Here is a 19,765-nt window from a genome sequence, read left to right as displayed (position 1 = left end):
AGGAGTAGGAGGGTCCTTCAGGGTGCCATGCTGCAGCTTCGCTCCATTGCTGAGCCTGCTTTAGTGGTGGCTGATGTGATGAGCCCTGAGCGCTGATGCTGAGTGCTGTGAGGGGAGCACTGGACAACTCCGAAGTCGGGGCATGGTGAGTATATGGCCATTGTCCTTAACGGGGAGGGGAGCAGGCTTTTCAGAGCCTGTAACAGCTTGGGGCTCAGGCTTTGGGAGCTGTACCTAAGTCCTTAAGGTATAGATTTAAACAAACAAACAAACAAACAAACAGACAGACAAAACCAAACAAACCAAAAACAAGCTGGGCGTGATGGCGCACGCCTTTAATCCCAGCACTGGTGAGTCAGAGGCAGAGACAGAGGCAGGCAGATCTCTGGGGAGCAGTTTACAGTGTGCACTGCAGGGTGAAATAGGGCAGGCAATAGCTAGGTCACAGACTAAAGTGTAAGGCAGTCACCTTCCGGGGTCATGGTTATGAAGAAAGACTTGACTGAGGCCTAGTGAGTGATCTGGTAATTTCTTAGCATGTATTAATTCATGCATGTTTATGAAAACAGACCACATTGGTGGGTGTACAATTTGGGGAGGTTAGGTAGAGCCAATGATTATTGACTATTCTATGGAGACATGTGCAATCCTCTTTGATATAGTTAAGTCAGCTCAGAAATTTTAGACATAGGCCTTTGGCTGTTGGAAGAGAAAGGAGACATTCCTTGAGCAGGAATGAGGCCTGCAGGCATCACGCATGCACAGAAGGAGGTCTTCATGTAGATTTGGCCCGAGACCTGCCTGGACATGCCCAGAAACTGACAGGGCAGAGTTGGGTACATCCTGTTGGGAACCAAGGAGGAGGGGGCCACAGTGGGACACGAGAACGGGGAGTATAAAGGCATGCCTTATTTCTGCAATAAACTGCCTGACTCTGAGAGTCCTCTGTGCCAGCTCCTCCTGCCTCCAAGGGTCCTGGGCCTGGTTCCCAGCAACAGGCTTTATCTGTGTGTGTCAGGTCCCAGATCTCAGCAGCCAACACTGCACACAGGGGCAAGCAAGGTCAAACAGTCATATTAATTCCATTCCCTCTACCAGAAAAGGGCCTGCTCTTTGAAAGTCAGTATAATGATTCGTTTCTCAATTATATTTATCTTTTTCAAAAGTTAATTATTGGTTTTAATTCTTAAATTTCAATTTTTAAAATGTATCACCTCTTTATTCTCTTCTTTCTGTTCTCCAATGTTGCCTGGTCATTAAGAATTTCATTCCTTTTTCTCAAGTGCTTCCTTTTTTCTTTCTTTCTTTCTTTCTTCCTTTTTTCTCTTTTTGGTTTTCTGAGACAGTTTCTCTGTGTAGCCTTAGCTGGACTCACTTTATAGACCAGGCTGGGCTCGAATTCACAAAGGTTCGCCTGCCTCTGCCTCCCAAGGCTAGGATTAAAGGCATGGGACACCATGCCTGGCCTCAAGCGCTTTCATGATTTCTGTTTATAGCAATTATCTTTTTGTAGTCTGGGCTTGCCTTATCTTATGTATTTGAGAGTTGCTTTGAACAACCGAACCCTGCCTCAGTTACCCAGTGCCAAGAAGAGAGTTGTTGCATGCTATTTGATCTCGTTGTGATCCATGAGATTGTGAACTGTAAAAATCTGTCTTTGGTCCCATTGTGATCCCTGAGTTTGAACTGTAAAATCCTGTTTCTTGTGGTTGAGACCTAACACATCTTTAATCCCAGAAATTTCTGTTTATTGTAAACAGATGATTAAGGTGTGGTTCAGCCAACCTTACACTTTTAATCCAAGAGCTTTTTGTACACAGGATTTAATGAAATTAACCCTAGGTCAAGAGGCAGAGCAAGAAACCATCCGGATAGGGATTAAAGAGTTGAGGGGTACTTAAGACAGATTTAGAAGTAGAAGGGGTCTTTGGCCTTTTAGCTCTTGGGATTTTAGCTCCTCAGCTCCTTGGCCTTTGGCTTTTTGGGCCTTGAGCTAGCAAGCCTTTGGCCATAGGTTTTTTTTGGACCTTTTCTCCTGGGCTGGCAGCTGAACTAGTGAATGTTTTAGGCCTTTTATGTAGGATGTGAGCTGAGTAGGTAGGTCAGCTGCGTGCTTTCTCTGCCTCTCCGAGCTAGCAAGTTTTTCACTATAGCATTTGGCTCCTGAGTCTTTATTGGTAAAATAGAACAAACAGGGATTTTCAATGAAAACAACAGACAGTCAGTCTTGTAACTCTTCCCAGGCTGGTGCCTGACTGGTAAGTGGGAAGGAAAAAAGACCAGCGAATGAGTGTTCTCTTAGCTCCCTGCCTTTTTCAGAGAAATAATAGAGACCTGTGTAAAAATTGAACTCACTGACCACCTTTGAAGCTGTTGTAACCACAACACAGGGGTGGGGGGGGGGAGGAAGGTGAGAGCTTTCTGCTTTGACAGTATTGGCATTAGCAGTGAGTAGTCAGGTCATCAATTTTAGATATCAATGAAAGTCCAAACTGGCCATTTTGGTGGGTTCACAGACCAGGGCAATTAAAAACATCTGTATAAGGAACTGAACTTATTTCTAGAAACCAAACTTCTGTACTTAAACTAACTCAACCAGCACAGAAGATCCTGACAAATTGGCATGGCTATGCTTAAAAGAATTGTTATTTTACCTGACTGAAAATGCGCAGCCTGAGAGAAAGAGAATTAAGCACTACTTTGTGCACTCTAGTACCCGTGTCCAGTCCTTGGCTAATATTGGACCACAGAGCCTGTTTCAACTTTTAAAAATAATTTTTGAGATTATAGTTAAATCATTTCAACCTTCTCCTTGTTTTTTCCTACCGTTAAGTCTCAGATCCTGGGCCAAAGGGCTGAGGTGCCTATTGAACAAATCAAAGCCAACCTGGCTGCCAGGTTTTCCCCAGCATGCCACAGTTCCTACTTGTTACAAGGTTTGGCTAGCATACACCGACCACCTTCTAGCCCAAGGATTGGACAGCTCTTCTCTGCCTGCCCTTCCTCATGCAATCTAGTCATTTTGGTTACCTGGTGTTTGCCATATAGTTTACCCTTCTGTCATCTTGCTCAGTCTCTGCTCTCTCCTCTCCTCCTTGGCCTCATATGGTTCAGGGTCATGTCTACTCTGGACTTTCCCAGATTTCCTGCCTCTGGCTGTGCTCTCCTTTACATCTATAATAAACTTTCTACCCAATCATACTTAGGAGAAGTAGTGTCCTTTTTTTTTTCTTTCTTCCTATTTCTTTTTTTACTCATCTACCATTAACCACTCCTTGCTTTCATATTTGTAGGAACTCTTTGCTTCAGTTATTGCTACTCTTTGAATTTGAGCGAAGTTTGACTGCAGGACATCCCTGCAGGTGTGAGGCAGCGAATGGCTGCACTGGACAGTAAGTGTGTAAGGGAACGTGCACACAAAGGACCCCGTGCGTTGGAAGATGCACAGGTGCCCTAGGAAAGTGCAAGGTTCTACTAAAGTACAAATTTACCAGACTCGGCCTCTGTCTGACCCTACAGTGGAAGTGCAGATCTTGGTAGGCCTGTGCTGTCCTGATCTCTGTCATTTGACCTCTGATCACCTAGTAGGGGAGCTGCAACTCTCCAGAGGCCCAGCTGTATTGTCCGAACTACTGAAGGCCTTTGGGCAGGCCTCGCAATCAGGAGCACCAGTGGGAGACTGCTTGCAGGTTCTTTTTCCTCTGATTCAGCTGGAAGGAGCTGTGACGAAGACCACAAGTCACACCATGGTGAGTGTGGGGCCTCTAACCTCAGGCCAGGAAGAAAATGCTGGCTGAGCTCTCAGAGTCCAATCTGCTGGCATGGTCTGTGAAGCACACTGTTCTGTTGGTCCGTGTGGTGACATGGTCAGAGGCCCTCAGTCTCTGAGCCTCCCTGAGTGTGGATTCCTGTGAAGGGGGAGGCTGTGCATCCCTGGCCATAGGAAACTGTGGAGCCTAGAACATCACTCTTCAGTGCACACACAGGCATTGCTTTTGGTGTGCAGTGGGGAAGACACATTTGAAAACCTAAGGCCTGGTTTCTAGAGGTTCTGAATGTTGCATTCCGCGTTCAGTCCTGTGTGATAAGATTTACAAATAGTCTAGACGCTGGTAGAGAGGAGGTGGTGCTCATCCCCCATTTCTTGATTGGATTCCTTTTAACTTTCTACCACCACCAGTCACCATGGTGTGCATCAGGGGAATGCAGTTCTGGGTACACAGCAGCATCTGAACTGCAGAGTCATTTCAGGCGTGCATGGTGTTGTGCAGGTGATAACGCCAGTCTCTATCTTGTGCCATAATCCCCATGGCAGGACACAGATACTAAATTATCCTTCACCACAGCTTTGTGTGTGGATGTCAGAGACGCTGCCTTTGCCTCATGCATGCCAGGGGCATGAGGGGCTGCAGAGCCACAGCCCACCCCCCTTTCTGATCACCTCCATTTCCAGAGAGAGCTCTAGAGTGTGGAGCCACTCTGCTTTGAAATAATAATCAAATTGATGTCCTCTTTCTGTGACTATGGAGTTAATAACACATAATATATTTTTATGGTCACATAAAAGCTATCCCACTAAGTAGATTTAATTGAGAAAACAAAGAGTGAAAATAAAACATGTTCCACACTCTTGTCCCCATTCACCCTAAGTCCATCTTCAGAATTTATTTTCTCTTTCCAAAGAGATCCATGCTTCCTCCCCATACCCTTCCTCGTTACCCAACCACTCTGGGTCTCTTGACTTTGGCTTGATTATCATTTAGCTAATACATAATATCAACTTATAGTTGAATGCATACCATATTTGTCATCTTGTGTCTGGGTTACCTCACTTGGGGACATTCTTCTAGTTGTAACCATTTGCTTGTAAATTTTATGATGTGCTTTTTTTTTTTTAAACAGCTGAGTAATACTCCATTGTGTGAATGCACCACATTTTCTTTATCCATTCTTCAGTTGAGGGACATCTAGGTTGTTTCTAGTTTTGTCTAAGAAGACTAAAGATACTGTGAATATAGTTGAGCAAGTGTCCTTATGGTATGGTGGAGCATCTTTTGGATATATGCTCAAGGGTGGTATAGCTGGGTCTTGAGGTAGATGGGCTTCCTGTTTTCTAAGGAACCATGATATTGATTTCCATAGTGGCTCTATTAGTTTGCACTCGGATGAGCAATGGAGGTGTGTTCCACTTGCTCCACACCCTTGCCTGCATGATCTGTCACTTCCATTACTGATCTTAGCCATTCTGACTTTCTTGTTTTTTGTTTTTATGTTGTTGTTGTTGTTGTTGTTGTTTTTTAAAGATAGGGTTTCCCCGTGAACCAGCTCTGGATGTCCTGGACTCACTTTGTAGACCAGGCTGGCCTCGAACTCAGAAGTCTGCCTGCCTCTGCCTCCTGAGTACTGGGATTAAAGGTATGTGCCACCACGCTTGGTTCTGACTTTCTTTTAAAGATAGAATCTCATAGTAGTTTTGATTTGTATTTCCATAATGGCAAAAGAAGATTTCTTTAAGAGTCTCATAGCTGTTTGAGATTTTCTTCTTGAGCAGTCTCAGGTTCTGTACCCCATTTTTAATAGAATTTTTTTTGTTTTGTGAACATTTAGTTTCTAGGTATATATTTGTATGTTTGGTCTCTTATCAGTTATAGAGTTGGCAAGAATCTTTTCCCATTCCTTAGGTAGTCCCTTTGTCTGATTGACTGTCACTTTTAGTCTAGAGAAGGTTTTCGGTTTGAGGTCTCATTTACTAATTGTTGATGTTAGTGTCTGCACTATTGGTTTATCAGAGGTTTATCTCTTGTACCAGTGTGTTCAGGGCTGTTCCCCACTTTTTCCTTCTGTCAGTTTCAGTGCTTTATATTAAGGTCTTTGATCCACTTGATCCGAGGCTTTGTGCAGGCTGATGAATATGGAGCTATTTGCATTTTTCTACTTGCAGAGGTGCAGTTTAACCAGCACCATTTGTTGAAGGTGCTATCTTCTTCCCATTGTATGCTCCTGGGTTCCTTATAAAAAAAATCAGGAGCTTCTTTGAGTTTCTCTGCATTGAATTTGATGTTGGCTATAGGATTTCTGTAAAGTTACTTTCTTATGTTTAGAAATGTCCCTTGTGTTCCATAACTTTTGTTTTGTTTTATTTTTCTGAGACAGGGTTTCTCTGTGATAGCCTTGGCTGTCCTGAACATTCTTTGTAGACCAGGATGACCTTGAACTCACAGAGATCTGCCTACCCCTGCCTCCCAAGGGCTGGTTTAAAGGTGTGTGCCATCATGACCAGCTTCCAGAACTGTTATCCTGAAGTGGTGTTAGATTTTGATGAAAGCTTGTTCAGTGTCTAATGAGATGATGCTGTGGTTTATTTATGTCATATTACTTCTGTTACTGATGTTTATTTGTTTAAGCACCTGAGCATCTCTGGGATGAAGCCTATTTGATCATTGTGAGTGATCTTTTTGATGTGTTCTTGGAGTCAGTTTGCAAGAATTTTATTGAGTAGTTTTACATCTGTGTTCATGAAAGAAGTTGGTCTTTGTTCAATCTTTATGTGCTTTGGATGTTAGGGTGACTGTGGCTATATAAAATGTATTGGGTCCAGCACACAACAAGGACATATGTGCAAGTGTGTTCATAGCGGCTTTATTCATAATAGCCAGAACATGGAAACAGCCTAAGTGTTCCTCAGTAGAAGAATGGTGAAGAAACTGTGGTACATTTACACTGTGGAATACTACTCAGCTATTAAAAATAAGGAATTCCCAAAATTTGTGGACAAACGAATTGAACTAGAAATGATCACACTGAGTGATTCTGGATTCAGAATCTGGGGTTAGATGTGGGCCAACATGGTGAATCTCATTATTAAATTTCTCTCTATAAGACTTGTTAATTATGCCAGAAGTTCTGTGTCAAAAATTAAGTGGAGAAAGCACCAGAATTATAGGAATATATTGTCAATGAAGCATACATGTCCAGTGTTGTCACTATCATGCTTTCTGTTGTACTCGTGTATGTGATGTTTTAGGATGCAGTGACCTATGATGATGTGCATGTGAGCTTCACTCGGGAAGAGTGGGCTTTGCTGGATCCTTCCCAGAAGACTCTCTACAAAGACGTGATGCTGGAGACCTACAGGAACCTCACTGCTATAGGTAAGACTGTGAATTTTCTGTAACTTTGTATAATGAGGGGACAACTCTTTCTTTGTTGTGTATAATCTTCTGTAATATCAATTGAGGAAGAGGAAGTATTAGGTGAATAAATCAGACATGGTTCTAATGTTCACTGAAGATAGCAACTTAAATGTTGCATAATTTCCAATAGTATATCAAACATTTTCTTGTACTATATTTTAGGCTATAACTGGGAAAGCCACAATATTGAAGAACACTATCGAAGTTCTAGAAGACATAGAAGGTAATTTTCATGTGCAAGTTGATACAAATATGCCTCTGAAGACATTTTCATGTGTCCTGGAAGTTTTAAGAGAAAGCCACAGTGGGAATACAATAAACACAGCTTTAGGTGTGTTGATGATTATTAAGTTCTCACAAAACCATGCACCTCAATGTCAGGTATCTGATTTGTGTTTGCAAGGTATTTCTTCAAGAAAGAAGACATGGAAACAATGCCTTAAAAGATATCACCATTTGAATCATAGCCCGACTAGAGCTTCACTGTAGAACTGCCAGGACCTTTAGTTCTACATTCAGATATTACAAAAGGTGTACCCTTGAATAGGTGATGAGATGTATTTAAAATCTTATAAAAGGCAAATAGTCCATAGTAACCTGGCATTACCTGTATTGACATTGCTAAGTTCAGTGAGAGGGGCAGTTATGGTAGGTCAGAAGGTTATTTGGGAGAAACCTTAATCCCTATACCACATGTCTATGAGAAACAAAGAGCCAAACTCTGTGAATGCAGTATGGAAACCTTTTATTTTTTATTTCTTCTTCAATAGGTGTGTAATATGTCACAGTAGATACAAGCCATGTATGTATAAAAAGCAATTTGCCACTTTCTGTGCAAGATAATGTAGTCCACAGTTAGAGTATACTTTTGAATGTGATAAAACTTTAGGAATGTGGACATCCTTTTGTTTGTCCTGGTTCACTTTATATATACAGTATGGCTCACACTAGCACAAAAATTATGAATGCAGTCAGTGTGGTATAGCTCTGAAATCTCCCAGTTCTCTTCAAATATATGAATAAAACCTCTTATAGGAAAAGGATGCTATAAATGTGAGCCCTGTAATAAGTGCCCTCACCATCTCGGGTATCTTCAAAGATGAAAAGCAATCTGTAATGACAGGGAACACCATGAATGTAAACATAGTGATAAACCTTAAGATCTGATTCTTCCTTATAGTCAGACCAAATTATAAAATTAATTCATGCAGATAAAAAGATTCATAAGTATAAGTGTGGGAAAGCTTTCACATGTGCCAATTATCTTCACAGGCATGAAAGAAGTCATATTGAAGAGAAACCTTCTGAAGTTATTCCATGTGGCGAAAGATGTGTTCTCCGAATACATAAAAGAACGCACACTGGAAAGAAACCTTACAAATGTAATCAGTGTGGTAAAGCCTTTGCGTGTCAGAGTTTTCTCCTAATTCATAAAAGAACACATACTGATAAGAAGCACTATAAATGTAATCAATGTGGGAAAGCCTTTGCATGTCACAGTGCCCTTAAAAGGCATGAAAGGTTTCATAGTGGAGAAAAACCCTACAAATGTAGTCAGTGCGGCAAAGCCTTTGCACGTCAAAGTCGTCTTAGAGGGCACAAAAAAACACATATCGGAGAGAAACCACATGAATGTGAACAATGTGGGAAGGTCTTTCCATATCACAACGATCTTGTAATGCATAAAAGAACACATACTAGAGAGAAACCTTACAAATGTAATCAGTGTGAGAAAGCCTTTACAAGTTACCATTATTTTCAAATGCACAAAAGAACACATACTGGAGAGAAACCCTATGAATGTAATCAGTGTAGTAAAGTCTTTGCATCTAACAGTAGTCTCCAACAACATAAAAGAACACATACTGGTGAGAAACCCCATGAATGTGAACAGTGTGATAAAGCCTTTGAACATCTCAGTACTTTCCTAAGACATAAAAGAACACATACTGGATGTAGTCACTGTGATAAAGCTTTTGCAAGTTACAGTCATCTTCAAACTCATGAAAGAATTCATAGTGGAAAGAAACCTTTTACATGTAATAAATGTTATAAATCCTTTGCATGTCAGAGTAATCTCCTAGTTCATAAAAGATCACATACTGGAGAGAAACCCTATACATGTAATCAATGTGGGAAAGACTTTAAACAACACAGTAGTTTCCTAATACATAAAAGAACACATACCGGAGAAAAACCCTATGAATGTAACCAATGTGGTAAAGTCTTTGCATGTAACAGTAGTCTCCAACAACGTAAAAAAACACATCCTGGAGAGAAACCCCATGAATGCAAACAATGTGGCAATGCCTTTGCAAATCGCAGTGGTCTCCGAAGACATAAAAGAACACATACTCAAGAGAAACTTTACACATGTAATTGTGGAAAAGCCTTTGTATGTCAGAGTTATCTCCTAATTCATAAAAGAACACACACCGGTGAGAAACCATATGAGTGTAATCAATGTGGGAAAGCCTTTGCATATTACAGTAGTTTTCAAAGGCATGGAAGAATTCATACTATGGAGAAACCTTACAAATGTAATCATTGTGATAAAGCCTTTGCATATCAGAGTTCTCTCCTAATTCATAAAAGAAGACATATTGGACAAAAACCCTATAAATGTAGTCAATGTGGTAAAGCCTTTGCATGTCAAAGTGATGTTAAAAGGCATGAAAGAATTCATGCTTTAGATAAACCCTATAAATGTAATCAGTGTACAAAAGGCTTTTCATGTCATAGTAATCTTCAAGCGCATGAAAGAATTCCTACTGGAGAGAAACCCTACAAATGTAATCAATGTGGGAAAGCCTTTGCATGTCACAGTGCTGTTAAAAGGCATGAAAGAATTCATACAATATAGAAACCTTACAAATGTAAGTCAATGTGATAAAATGTGGTGATAAATAAAGTAAAACTTTTATAACCGGCTTTGAGTGAAATGTTGCAGTAAGGCCTTTGCTATGCTTGGGTTAATTATTAGAGGCTGAGAAATTGTCTTGAGACTGTTTGAATCTTGAGGGATTGAAGAAAACTGCACTTGTTCTGCTACATGGGAGCTTGCAGCTGCACTGACCTTGGTCCTAAGATGCTCCTGGCAGACCTGGAGCTCTTTCTTCTGCCTTGTCTGTTCTCACAGACAGCAAGGGCAAGGTAACCTTTCCCAGCCCCAGGTAGCTTTGTATAAAGTTTGAATAAAGTAACTTCCATGAGCTCACTGGGTGCCTGTCTTTTCCAAGAAAACTGAACCCTTCTGCACATCACAGTGATTTACTATTGCATAAAAGCACACAAAACCATATGGGAGAAAAACCATTTGATTGTAACTACTGTGGAAAAGGCTTTTTTATGACATAGTAATCTCTAAATGCATAACAGAACACATACAGAGTTCCTCTCTCATGATTGGCAAGTAAGGTCACTAGTGCACAGCTGGCAGGCAATGGACCCCAAACTACTCTTCACTCAGCCTCAATGTCATCCACTTTGCCAACAACCCCTGGGCTCAGCCACAGCTACTGGGCTCCTGCTTTCCTGCTCACTCCCCTGCTGTAAGGACCTCAGACTTCTCAGTGTTTTGTCAGCAGACTCATTGAAATGAAGGCACCATCCATGTCTTAGGATGTCTGCTCTCTGTGGCCACATCACATCGAGAATCGGCCTGATAAAATATGTCTTTGGATCAGCAATGCTCTAATGTTTTCCCAGAAGAAGGAAATAAAGGCCAGAGGAGGAGAGACCCGAGTACACAGCTGTTGCCCTTATGTTTATCTTTTACTTACTTATTTTTGAGACAGGGTTTCTATGGAATCTCAGAGGAAAACAAACACTCTGTCTCTTTCTTTCTTTCTTTCTTTCTTTCTTTCTTTCTTTCTTTCTTTCTTTCTTTCTTTCTTTCATCAATACATGGGCATCTCTGTTTCTGGAATTTCAGAGACACATCCAAACACAGCATAGAAGAAAATATTGACTGGATTTCAATGTGTGCTTTGAATGGTCTTTAACTGCACTGGTGCTGAAAGCTGTATATTTTCTCTGTCTCTCCCAATACAATTGGGAGATATGTAGTAGTCCTCAGTCAGAGTCGACTTGTTGAGTGTGATACAAGTTATAATTAATTGGTTTTCCTACTTTGTTGGGAATACATCAACAAGCCCACACTGCAGAAAAATCAGTATGCGTAATAGGAATGTGGAAATTATGCTGTCGTGGTTCACTTTGCTAATGTAGTGTTTTTGTGGTTGTGTGGAAGTCTTGAACCTGTTTCATGAAGAGACAAGTCTGGACAGCCTGCAACCACCTTCAACAAGAACAGTTTAATCATGGTTTCTTTGAACCACACTTATTGAATATACAAGTCAAGTCTTATGATCCCCATCTAGAAAAAAGAGGCTAGGGGGATTTTTCCTCAAAGTAATATAGGCTTACACCCAGAGAGTAGTTAGTTCATGCAAACCTAAGGTGCAGGAGACTCTGAGGATACAAAGTTCAGTGTGAAATGAACCTAGGTGCCCCTAGGGACTGGCAAATGGTTATTTGAATCAGAAAAGCCAGTCTGTACAGCCATAGGCCTGATACATAGAAGCACTGAAGGCTGACGGAGGGTTCTGGAAGCATAGTGCTGACGTAAAAAGGAAGTGTCCCTTTGCCAGAGAGTCACACTGTCAGGAAGCAGGAAGGTACTGCGGAGGAGGCATGACAGCCAGCTCTGTAATTCACCAGAAATGAAGCTCACAAAGAGACAAAGGAGGAAGATGCTCTAAAGTCCCTTGACAATTGGGAGTTGGCAGCAGTGCTGGTGCTGAGGAGAGGATGATGGTGATGGTCACTGATGGAAGATGGTGCTTTAATCAGCGTGTTCTGCCTGGTTTAAGCATTGCCCATGCGCTTGTATAGATGCCTCATACTCCCTGCTGTATACACATACTTTTAATGTGTTTCTTATAACTAAAGTTAAAGAAGAAATAGAGAAAGGAGCAATATGTCTCCCATTCACCTTTCCACTGAGAGTGGAGACTCGAGTGTGTTGGAGGTGACTCCTCTGGCACTGGTTTAAGCTTGCCACCTCATCATTTGTGGGCATCTGGGCTGGCTTCATAATTTTCATGATAAGGTCTTTCACCTTAGTTTATGAACCAAGAAACGACTCACAGAGAGGGCAAAGACACAATTCCAACCTAGACTGCATCAGGCGCAGCAAGTTCCAGTTTTCTGAGGGCAGAATTAATTAGACTTATTGTGTTTCTAGAATCCAAACAGCTTAAATAATTACAAGGCAGTACTGACTTATAATGACGGCAGACCAGGTCCAAGAATGGTGAGGAGAGAAGAGAGGCGGATCTGCGCTAGGGGGAATTTAGCAGGTGGTGAACGGCTGGTTAAGGGAAAGCAACCGTTGACTAAACAACTAGCCAGAGGGACCACTTCTTGACTAGAGGTTGAGGAATGGAGAAAAAAGAAACACTAGGAAACTCAGGCGTATGTGGTACAAGCTGAAGGTCTTAAAGTCCCGGAGTTTTTTTTTTTTCTCTCTATGTGCCCCAGACTCTGTCTTGCTTACTGTCTTTCTGACTCCTTGCTCCTTGCTTGGTGAGGGCAAGAATTCTGGGGGCAATGCTTGACAAAGTTCCAGTGCCCCAACAACCAGATGTCCCTAAGGCTTGCCTGATAAAGTTCCAGTGCCTGGATGCCTTGGACTGACCCTTTTCTGTGGAAATTCCTCACTGTTTGGCTTCTTTCCAAAGGCTAGAATTGGAAATTACTAAAAGCCGATCCTAACAAAAACTAATGAAGTTATTGGTGATTCCCTGGGAGAATACAGCTATGCGGAAAATTGACTCTTTCATAGAATTTATTCAGATTCATTGTTAGATTATTAACAAATGATTTTGGTAAATGATTTAGAGGATTTTAGAAGAATTAAGAAAAAGTTAGGGAATAATTGAAAGCTGACAATCTGTAATTAAAATCACTATTTCTTTATGCTCAGCTTCGGAAACTAGGAACTAGATTAGAAAGAGATTTTCATCATGCCATTATCAACAGACCTTGGTGCCTGCTTAAAAGCCAAAGAAGACATTTTCAAAATTCTAATGTTCCTTTACAGGATTATAGTAAGTATAGAAATTATATTGAAGTAAAAGTTCATGATGAGGTTAAAGGAATACTTTGGAGACAGTCCTAAAGTCCTAATAGTTTCCTATTCTTTACAAAACTACAGTAAAGATAGAAATTGTATTGATGCAGGAATTCAAGACAAAGTCACAGAGACAGGCGTGTTGGCTCAGTGAGCTGCCTGCCCTTTTGAATAAACTTGACAGGCCAGGACTTGTCTGGTGTTATGGAAAGACAAAAGGGCAAACTGCCTCTAAGTAAAAAGGCTGCATAATATTTTAAATGATACTTTTATTTTAAATATAAAAAAATGAAAAGAAAGGATCATCTAAAGGTCAGGAAGACAAGTTTACTGTATCAGGTGGAGGGATTGAACTTTGATTTGTTAACTATATGCCGATTTAAAATCAAACAGAGTCACTTTGTTTAACACCTTTTGTAACCACAAGACTTTATGATACCAATTATAAGGAAGAAAGTTTTGAATTAAAAGAAAACTGATTTTATCCTAAAGTTAAGTTTTAGTCCTCAGGAAATTTGCTGTTTGCTTGTTCTGTTCCCCTTGTTCCTATATACCTATGTAACCAAAAAAGATTTCAAGCTGAGCAACCAATGATTAAAGTCTTTAAGGAAATTATTTTGTATATAAGTGAAGCTTACAAGAGATACAAGTTGCCAGAGCAGGTAAAGCCACAAAGGCTTCCTCTCTGTCCCATCTCTCATCAAAAGAAATTTTTTCAAAGATTTATTTATTTATTACGTATACAATGTTTTTTATGCATGTACACCTGCAGGCCAGAGCTCATTATAGATGGTTGTGAACCACCATGTGGTTGTTGGGAATTGAACTCAGGACCTTTGGAAGAGCTGACGGTGCTCTTAACCTCTGAGCTATCTCTCCAGCCCCTCATCAAAGAAATTGAGTGGTGTTCCATGTCTGATTCTTTCTTCCCTCATTGCTCATACACTCACCCTTCTTCAGGGCCCAACCCTTATCCGAAGCTGGACTCCAGCCTTTGCTTGCTTACTTGCTTGCTGTTTTTTTATCTATCTATCTATCTATCTATCTATCTATCTATCTATCTATCTATCTATCTATCTATCTATCTACCTATCTATCTATGTATCTATCTATCTATCTATCTATCTATCTATCTATCTATCTACTCTTGCTTGCTTGCTGTTACTCATTTTCCTATCTCCTTGCTGTTGCCCATCTTTCTAATTTTTCTTGCTTGATGTTACCTGTCTTTCTATTTCTCTTCTTGCTTGTTCCCCACTATCTCTCTTACTGTTTCCCATCCAGCCATCTCTCTTGCTGTTCCCCATCTCACTGTAGCTTACTTTCTCACAACTGTTACTTGCTTGCTTGCAAACCCCGGTATTTTATTGAAATGCAGTTCAATTTACAGATTGCATCATGAGATTTTTTTCTTTTACAATCACTAGGACAAACAAAAATCAACAGAATAACAAGGAAATACAAAAAGTTCTGTAACGTTAAACAAAGTATACAACAAAATCAATCAATTTTCAAGCAATGGTCAGCATGACCTGATTGTTAATTTTTTACACAATACACAGGAAAGTTTAATCATAAATTTCCTCAGGCTGAAGCCAATGTGTTTACAAGATGGCCATAGCAATATAGCTTGAGATAAATATTCTCTAAAGAAAAAACTTGACCTACTATCAGTCCTGGACCAACAGGTGTGCTATCCGAGCCTAGGCTAACTGCCAAGGGGTCCTCTATTATAAAATATGTATAAAGCATGCCATGCCAAACCTACCTTCTATTTCTCTCAAAGCAGATTCTAAGGAAACTTTTCTGCAAGTAACAGTGTCTAGCCAGGTATTGTTATGTCTAGGTCTTAACTTTCTTACATGCAGTTTCTGCTTGGGTGCTCACAGTGAGAGCAAAAAACTATTATTGTCTTAAGCCTGTGGCTGGATGTCCTCTTTCAACATTCTCTGTGGGAAAAAGTTTTTCCCTGTATGAATTTCCTTATAACCGAGAAAAAAAAAAGTTTTAGGAGAAATAGCAGATTTTCAAATAATATTGCACCTGGACCATACATAATATTTAGACAGTGGTGGTCAGCTGGAGATCTTTGGAACCTTGTCAAGCAAAGCCTCAACAGCTGTTCTGTACATCTAGAGATCATCCTGGATAGTCTGAGGTCTCTGGAACTTTGTCAATCAAAGCCTCTATGACTTATCCTCATGTCTGCAACAGTAATGCAAACAACTGGCATGTTCATTTGAAGTGTAAATGGAAAGCAATCATGAATGAGTTCACGGATTGTTCTCTAATGCTGGTAAGGAACTATTCAGCTGCCACAGTGCACATCACCACTTCTGTTAAAAGGATTAGCCTGCTGGAGTTATCAGAAATCCCAGTGTGCAAAGTGAACAGCTCTTAGTTTTGGAAAGGAGGCTGTTAGGGATGAGGGATCACCTAGATATTTGGGGAGTCGTAAATAAGGGAGCTTTAGGAACAGTAGCTAAGCCTCCTGCCTTCAGATGGCAACTCAATTGACAGACCAAACACAGCTCAAGGCAGAAGATGCCCAGTGCTCTCCAGGGTGGTCCTAGAAAGTGAAGGGAAGCTGGGGAGAGCTCAGAGATTAAGAACACTGGCTATTCTTCCAAAGGTCAGGAGTTCAATTATCAGTAACCACCTGGTGGGCTCATAACCATATATAATGAGATCTGGTCCCCTCTGGCATACAGGCAGAATACTGTATAAATGATAAATACATTACTTAAAAAAAATACTGAACGTGAAAGACAGATTGACATTCTCAAAGCATTCAACTTAACAGCATGCCCTTTAATGGACAATAAGCAAACCCAGTAACAAAACAAGCATATGATTTATATTCAGGACTTCATGCTTCTACCTGACCTTTTCTCAGAGGCGCTCTGTATTTATTATTAATATTATTATTTTGTATGATGCACTAGTTATAGCTCATTTCTCTGAATATTCCCTTGATTCTCCTGTGGGCATGTCTACCATAGAAGCCCTTCCTTCTAAGCAATTAGCCATGACTATACCCAATTCCATTTGTATTTTAGCTGTGGCAACAGAAAACACACAGACTGCCTCAGAGAGCACAGGTTGACTCACCAGCAGAGTCAGAACTCTAGGCTTTACATTTCCCACTTTCAACTTTATATTAGGCACCTCATGGTCACAACATGGGTACCACAGCTCAAGCCACCATTTTCATATTGAGCACGGGAGAAGTGAGTAGGTACTATACCAGCAGACACCTCCTGAGAATCTGGGGCAGTGGTTTTTCCAAAAATGCTGAGGTGAACATTATCCTCACTTTCATTTTGATGGAATGCCTAACAATGTACTGTGCCAAGAACATGCATTAATACTTTATGAATATTACCTAAGTGCTCTCCAAACATTTGAATCAGCCAGGTGTGGTTGTACACACTTTTAATCCTAGCACTCGGGAGCAGAGCAGGCAGATCTCCGTGATCTTTGTAGCCTGGTCTACAAAGTGAATCCAGGACAAATAGGGTTACATAGAGAAATCCTGTCTTGGAAAAAAAAAGTTAAGCCAATTTTTACTCCCATGGACAATAAGTCAGAACACCAGATTTGGTTGACTGCTCTGAGTTATACTGAATTCTTATTTGGTGGGGGTGAGCTTTAAAAAAGAATTGGTTAGAACACATGACAAAATAAAGCCACATTTTTTGCCATGTTTTATAAATATAAATCATTTTTTTCTCACTGGCCCTTAATTGTTGTAATCATCTACAGTCATCTTGAGGTCAAGAATCAACCCAGGGCTGGGTCTCTGGGCATGCCTGAATTGATGAGGTTGACTAAAGTGGGAAGACTTGTCCACTCCGGGTAGCACCATCTCTAGGCTAGGATCCTACACTGCGTAAAAAGAAGGCCCTGAGCTGAGCATAGGCACTCATTACTATCTCCTCCCTAACTGTGGATACGCCATAACCAGCTGCCTGAATTTCCTGATGCTGACAACTCCCAGCTATGACAAAGGGCCACCTGGAACTGTGGGAAATGTTTATTTGTCTAACGAGTGCTCTCTGGTATGAAAGCTGATCACTTGTGTGTTCTTAGAAAACCGTTTATTTCAGCCAGACTGTCAGAATGATTTTCTGAAAAGTTCAAAAAGTACTCTTTAGGATTCCTTGAATTTCCTTTGCATCTGACATTTGCTACTTCAGTCCATTCTTTATGTGGGATCTCGGACTTGAACTGCAAATCATATCCATGCAAAGTCTTCCTTCTGAGATCCCTTTACAGCTGGAACAACCAACTCATCACACCTGTTCACAATGTTGTTTTTTTTTACCCTCTGGAGAGTTAGCGACATATTTGTGTCATTTCGTTTCTAAAATCTGACACCTTTGCTATTTCTAGACCACCTGTCAGTGGAAAGACATCCTGTTCCTGTTCTGCTGTGAAATGACTTATTCCTGGGGAGTTAAACCTCTCCCTTTTCTTGTGCTTCCTGTTAAATTGGCCTTAGGCTCAGAGGTCAAATGGGGGAGTCATTCCATTAGAACTTCTGGTTTTTTTGTTTGTTTGCTTTTCGAGATAAGGGTTTCTCTGTGTAGACCTGGCTGTCCTGGATTCACTTTGTCAACCCGGCTGGCCTCAAACTCCACAGTGATCGGCCTGCCTCTGCCTCCCGAGTTCTGGGATTAAAGGTGTGCGCCACCACTGCCCGGCTCATTAGAACTTCTGTACAATGTTTCTTCTATTGAATATAAAACATGGTTCCTTTCATATCGGGGAAAAAAGTGGGGCATTGGCACATGGCTACTTATGATTGCCAAAGATTGGAATGACCACTGTAAATGCTTCATTTGCCAGCTTCCCCAGTGCTTGAGCCGCCTGATGATGGTGAGAAGAAAGGACAGGACTGGAGACAGCATGACACAGGGGACATTTCCCTTTCAAAGTGACCAGCCTCTGCTGTAATGATATGACATTTGAGCCACTGAAAAGCCATATTGTGATGTGAATTACTGTAACTGATGCTCAGCACTGTCTGCATTTAGTGAATTTAATGTCTTGATTTTTATTTTTTGACTGTATCAAAGGGCATCTTTAAAATTAGTGGTTAAATTAAAATATAGTTCCCAGATTTTTTCTCTTTTGACCACAGTGACTTTTGTATGCATCTTGAAGACAGAAGTGAGTGTGGTCCTGATGTTCTAGGAGAAAGAGTGGGTGGCTCTGCTGTGACAGATGTTCTTTCATGATTGGTTGTGGCCTGCTTGCAGGTTTCTGTGTTTCTACTAGCAACTTTGATTAGAAGGACTATGTAAAAATATCTGAATTTGACATTTTTATTGACATGAATTCACCCAGTTTCAATTCTTGGCCACTTGGTGTAGTGCTTTGGCACCACATGCTGCTCCACTGCATCGTGCTGTGCTGTGAGTCTCTCTTGTCCATCACCTCAACCCTGTACTAGCATCCCTGTGACTTTGTCAGTGATACTGAGGTGACCATGTCTGTGATACAGGATAGTTCAAGTGACATCAGGGCCTCCACCAGCGAGAGTGCTGACAGAGCCATTTCAATACAGTCTGCTGGAGCCACTGTCCTATTCTATTACTGATCACTCCCATTAAACCTTGAGCTTACCTATCTGATGCATATATACATATGTTTAATTTAGTACTATTCACGGGTTGGAACATCTAGTGCTGGAATTAGAATGCATCTCCAATGTATAATAAGCATAGGTTTAGAAGTAGCATTAGTGGATGAAAAATGCTTCTGGAGGCTGACTTTGAGGTTTTAAAGCTAATTCCAATGTGCTCTTTGCCTCTTGCTTAACATGTGGAGATATGAGGTCTCAGTTGGCCCTGCTGCCATCATGAACTGTAACCTTCTGAAACCAATGCGTAATTAAATGCTTTCTTATGTAAGTTGCTTAGAACCTGGGGTTTATCATAGCAATAGAAAAGTAACTAATACAAGGGCATAGTGTCAAACAAACTCCTAATATTCATATCATTTATATCCATAGATTAGTTCATCTTTCAGTCCTCATCTGAGCACCTTCTCTTTGCTTTAGATGTCAGTTATCAAAGAGATTCACAACTGATACATGTGAATAGGAGACTGTGGAATGTTCAGTTGTAAATGGAAAATATATACTGTATTCCTCCTTTAAATATGTAACACTCATTATTGAAAGGTGTGGAGGATGTGTGTACAATCCAGTGTATTTGATGGCTACAAGGAAACTGTATGTGGACACAATAAATAGCTACAAATGTGAACTCACAGACATTGTGACAGAGTGCAGTAGACCAATTCAAACCAAAACAAGACTAAATGCCAGCACATAAAGGGAGGCTGAACACATAAGCTCACCATTAACCACGATGTTATTGGCTTCTTGGAGAGGGACTATAGCTGACTACACCAGTGAAAGGTGTAT

General features: G+C 40.8%; 1 protein-coding gene across 1 annotated transcript; it reads left to right on the top strand.

Moving 5' to 3' along the window:
• Positions 1-3,440: 3,440 nt before the first annotated feature.
• LOC127193610 (zinc finger protein 431-like) lies at positions 3,441-10,118 on the top strand. The gene is made up of 4 exons (XM_051150854.1): positions 3,441-3,749; positions 7,025-7,151; positions 7,356-7,416; positions 8,466-10,118. Exons 1-4 carry the CDS (start codon positions 3,441-3,443, stop codon positions 10,054-10,056), a joined length of 2,088 nt encoding a protein of 695 aa, XP_051006811.1. The 3' UTR covers positions 10,057-10,118.
• The last annotated feature ends 9,647 nt before the right edge of the window (positions 10,119-19,765 follow it).

Source organism: Acomys russatus, chromosome 9 (assembly GCF_903995435.1).
Source record: "Acomys russatus chromosome 9, mAcoRus1.1, whole genome shotgun sequence".
Lineage (NCBI taxonomy): Eukaryota > Metazoa > Chordata > Mammalia > Rodentia > Muridae > Acomys > Acomys russatus.
The sequence above is the reverse complement of the archived record's forward strand: the minus strand, read 5'-3'. Positions and strand labels throughout refer to the sequence as shown.

Coding starts and splice junctions, on each gene's coding strand:
- LOC127193610 (XM_051150854.1), top strand. CDS start 3,441: ATGCACAGGTGCCCTAGGAAAGTGCAAGGTTCTACTAAAGTACAAATT. Junction 7,152..7,355: donor CAGGAACCTCACTGCTATAG/GTAAGACTGTGA, acceptor ACTATATTTTAG/GCTATAACTGGGAAAGCCAC. Junction 7,417..8,465: donor AGTTCTAGAAGACATAGAAG/GTAATTTTCATG, acceptor TTATCTTCACAG/GCATGAAAGAAGTCATATTG.